Below are 4,755 nucleotides of genomic sequence, written 5' to 3'. Positions count from 1 at the left end.
CATGTCAATCTTTAGAGTTCTACCAATCAGTTGCCCAATCCTCCTCAAGCTCTTTGCGTTGAAGAATTCAAGAGGGAGAAGTGGTATACGTACCCACACTGCTATCATTCTCTGCAGCTCAGCTTCCCACGGGTCAAAGTTCGGCCTCCACCTTTGAACGACAAGGTAATGGTCAGCAATCTTCCAAGGTCCATCTTGATATATCATGTTCATATCGTCTTCATCATTGAACGAGGCAACAAAAAAGCCATTATCCAGATCTCGGGTTGTATACGGTTTCTTAGTTTTCCACATACGTGCTAGATTAGTTTTCATCAACCAGAGAGGAATGTTCTTCCCAAGTAGTTTAATAATGAGCGATTTCCTCCACGGTGCACACCACTGCTCATACTCTTCCTGGGTGACCTTCAACGTTGGACAGTCATTGTCATCCTCCTCCATTTGATCCTGGCCGTTATTCATGTCAATGAAATAGCGTTTAATGCTTTCGAAAAGAGAATGCCCCTCCTGGTTCTAAAGGTAACTCTCAAAATATCTCACACCAATTTTCGGCTAAGGCTATGTTTTGGCAAGCCCAAAATCCTTTTGAGGCTTTGATGGAATTAAATGATAATGGCCACAAAGAAGATTCTCCCTCTAATCTAGTTCTCAAACCTGCTATAGGTGAGCAAAAAGACATAATCATGGAACAAGACACACCGTCGTTCTCAGATAGCATCTACATGAGTAATACTGATGATGGGACGTCAATAATTATGCATACAGCCGCTACTAGACAGGACACACATCTTAACAACGAGCTTGAAGAAACTCTCATACACTCTAGGGGGCCTATAAGCATGAATACCCCTCCAGTTGGTGCTCCGTGAATTATATCTTTTGGAACTGGTGCTCTGTTTGAGATGAAGGCTAGTAGAGTGAAGGCACGAGATATTAGTAAGAAGTTAGGCTTCAAACATTGTGAAATTGTGGATGCTATAGGCTTTCGAGGAGGCCTTTGGGTCGCTTGGAATAACGATGACATTAAAGTTTCTATCATGGAGACAAACGAGCAATTTATTCACACAATGATTGAAAGAGGAAGTGATAAGATCTTTGTTACTACAGTTTATGCTTGTCCCAATATCTTGATTCGCCGTTCCCTCTGGCCTCTCCTTCGAAGAATTAATCCAGGTAATGAATGGCCATGGTTCATAAGGGGAGACTTCAATGCCACCCTCTACTCTAACGAGCGTCAGTCGTCCGCTCTAAGGACAACTTCTATTGATTGTGATTTCTATAAATGGGTGGAGGAGATGGAACTCACTGATATGGGTTGCGTAGGACCCTACTTTACTTGGAAACGAGAGGGATGTGAAAGCAGAATTGATCGAGTCCTAGCTAATGCTAAAGCTCAGTCTACGTTTATAGACGCCGTGGTCAAACATCTCCCTTGGTTCAAGTCTAATCGCTGCCCCCTTCTTCTTCAGCTATGGCCAGGTATGGTTCCTCGATCTAGTACTTCCCGCCCTTTCCGTTTTAATGCTCCTTGGGTGCTTCATGATGATTTCAACAGATTAGTAAAAGATAGTTGGGAGCATAAAGTTAATTGGGTTGAGAATATCGAGAAGTTTATTAAAGTCCTTGTTGATTGGAGTAAAAGCACTTATAGTCATTTGGGACAAAAGAAAAGTCACTTGATGGGGACGTTGGAAGGTATTTCTTGAACTATGTCCTTCACAGGTAATACCTCTTCTCTTGAACAGCTCCAAAGAAAACTATGGTTTGAATTGGAAGAGGTGATTCTCCAAGAGGATCTCCTTTGGGCTCAAAAAGCTAAATGCGACTGGTATACTCTTGGTGACAAGAACTCCAAGTTTTTTCATACCCACGTAAATGATCGAAGAAGAAGGAATAAAATTGAAGCTATTCTTCAAGAGAATGGGGAGTAGACAGACGATATCAATAAGATCAAACAGCTTGCCATAGACTTCTTTGTGAATTTATTTCATGATGATGGGTGTGAGTCTACTCTCTAAATGGGTAACACCTCTTATCCTTCTCTTAATAATGTTCAAATAAATTGTCTAAGTAAAGATGTTTGCAGCGAAGAGATCAAAATAGCCCTGTTTGCTATGGGGGCTCTTAAATCCCCTGGCCCAGATGGTCTTAACGCTCTGTTTTATCAAAGCCAATGGGAAGTGGTGGGTGAGTTAGTTATTTTGTTGGTTAAACATGCTTTTCTAGACCCATCTCTTATTGAATCTCTTAATCATACTTTTATTGTGCTCATCCCCAAGATGGATCGCCCTGAAACGATTAGAGATCTTAGGCCTATAAGCTTATGCAATGTTATTTATAAGGTCATCTCTAAAGTTGTAGTGAACAGGATGAAGAGCTTCCTTCCAAGCATCATTTCTCCTAATCAATGCAGCTTTGTTCCTAGGCGAACTAGCACCGACAACATTATTGTTGCGCAGGAAGTTATTCACTCAATGCGTAATATGAAAGGTAAACAAGGATATATGGCAATTAAAATTGATTTAGAGAAAGCTTACGATCGAATCAAGTGGAATTTTGTCTTGCAATGTTTGGAGGAGTTGAGAGTACCAGAGGCCGTTAAAAAAGTTATTTATACCTGTATCTCAACCCCATCTTTGCAAATCCTTTGGGAAGGAAATCCAGCCAACAAATTCAATCCGTCAAGAGGCCTCAGGCAGGAAGACCCACTCTCACCTTACCTGTTTGTCCTATGTATGGAAAAGCTAGCACATGTCATTCAAAATGAGGTGATTACGGGAAAATGGAAGGCCATAAAACTTGGTAAGAATGGTCCCCCTATATCTCACTTGTTTTTTGCTGATGATCTATTGATTTTTGCAGAAGCTAGTTTAGAACAGGTGGACGTGATTAGAAGACCAAGATCTATTCTGTGAAGCTTCGGGCCAAAAAGTTAATCAAAGCAAGACCAAGATCTTCTTCTCTTATAATGTCAACCATAATCGAGCCTCTCAGCTTAGCAAGGAGCTCGGCTTCACTTAGACAGTAGACCTTGGTAAATACCTGGGAGTTCCTCTCCACCATGATCGAGTCTCCAATAATACTTACAAATACACCATCGATAAGGTTACTAGTCGCCTCAGCAATTGGAAGATAAACAGCTTCTTGTTTGCTGGTCGAGACACTCTTGTGAAAGCCGTCATCAATGCAATGCCCAATCATGCTATGCAAACGGCTTACATACCTGATGATACTTGTAACCAGATCGAGAAGAAAGCTCGGGGTTTCTTATGGGGTTCCTCTAATGATAAAAGGAAAATGCATCTAATCTCTTGGGACCAAGTTTGTTCTGAGAAAAAGAATGGGGGCTTAGGCATGCGACATATTAAACAACAAAATAGAGCTTTTATGATGAAGCTTGGTTTGGGACTAGTTACTAAAAAAGATTCCTTATGGGTGAAAGTTATTAGACGACATAAATATGGATGTGGCACGGATCTTTTGCCCCATATTAACATCAAAAAACCAAGATCCAACGTTTGGAGGGGCATCAAGAATAACTGGAAATATGTCAAGGATGGCATTCAAGTAACCAAAGACGCTCTCAACAATGATGTAGCTAGATGGAGGTGGGAAAAGAGCGGCTCATTCACTACCAAATCTGCATATAAGCTGTTAAACCTGCCATGCGAAGGGCCTTATACGAACTGGACTAAAATCTGGAAATTAAAGACTCCTCAACGCTGCAAAACGTTCATTTGGATGCTTTTCCATAAACGCATCCTAACTAATCAACACAAGATGAAGCGAGGCCTTTATACTAATGGACTTTGTGACCGATGTCAAGTGGAAGTGGAATCTGAAATCCACACCTTCAAAGATTGCCCAAACATTAGCAGATTATGGGATGTCATTCTCAAACCCGAGCACCGAAATCACTTCTTCTCTAGCGCTTTTCATGATTGGCTTCAGTTTAATATGACAACCCAAGCTAGTTCTATGGGTAATGATTGGAAAGAGATGTTTAGCGTTAGTTGCTGGTTGATATCGAAAGCAAGGAATGATCTCACGCACTCTAATATCACTACTGATCTTTCATCAATCCTAGCTAGAGCAGGTGCAGTCCTGCAATGTATGAGGAACTCGACCACAAAGCTAAAAGGAATTAGGATGAACTCATCTCAACAAAACATTACTAAACCCACTAATATCTCTATTCAGAATACTTGTGTGGTTATGGTTGATGGAGCATTCTCAGCACTTATCGGCAAAGTAGCTTGTGGGGGTATCATTCATACTAGAAACAAGGACATCCGGGATGGCTTCCTCCTTAAGCTCAACCACGGTGATCATCTAACTGCAGAGATTTGGGCATGCTTAATGTGTATGAAACGCGCTTGGGATTTGGGCCTTCGTGAGGTGATCGTACAGTGCGATTCTTTTGAAGCTATATGAGCCATCCTCAAGGAAGACAACCATCTGCATGAAGACTGGCAAGGCATTCATCAAGTTCAAGATAAGCTGTAGTGGTCTTGGCATGTTGAATTTCAAGTTATTTGCAGAGATGATAACAACCAAGCAGATACCCTCGCCAATATAGCACTAAATGGGGCTATGGGACTGCAGATTTTGAGCAAAGATTTTGTCACCTTGATCCTCACCTCCCATAATGTAGTTTAGTTGCTGTTTTCCTTTCCAGTATATCAAAAGAAATAACAACAAAACAATTCACTGCTATAAAATTAAATATCTCTAGCTGAAATGATGATTGACAAA

At 41.1% G+C, this 4,755-nt stretch overlaps 1 protein-coding gene across 1 annotated transcript; it reads left to right on the top strand.

Moving 5' to 3' along the window:
- The first annotated feature begins 902 nt into the window (after positions 1-902).
- LOC114756247 (uncharacterized) lies at positions 903-1,931 on the top strand. The gene is made up of 2 exons (XM_028945179.1): positions 903-1,635; positions 1,723-1,931. Exons 1-2 carry the CDS (start codon positions 903-905, stop codon positions 1,929-1,931), a joined length of 942 nt encoding a protein of 313 aa, XP_028801012.1.
- Positions 1,932-4,755: the final 2,824 nt, after the last annotated feature.

The sequence above is a fragment of the Neltuma alba genome, unplaced genomic scaffold, assembly GCF_004799145.2.
Source record: "Neltuma alba isolate B1F8T4 unplaced genomic scaffold, ASM479914v2 tig00010378_pilon, whole genome shotgun sequence".
NCBI lineage: Eukaryota > Viridiplantae > Streptophyta > Magnoliopsida > Fabales > Fabaceae > Neltuma > Neltuma alba.
The sequence above is the reverse complement of the archived record's forward strand: the minus strand, read 5'-3'. Positions and strand labels throughout refer to the sequence as shown.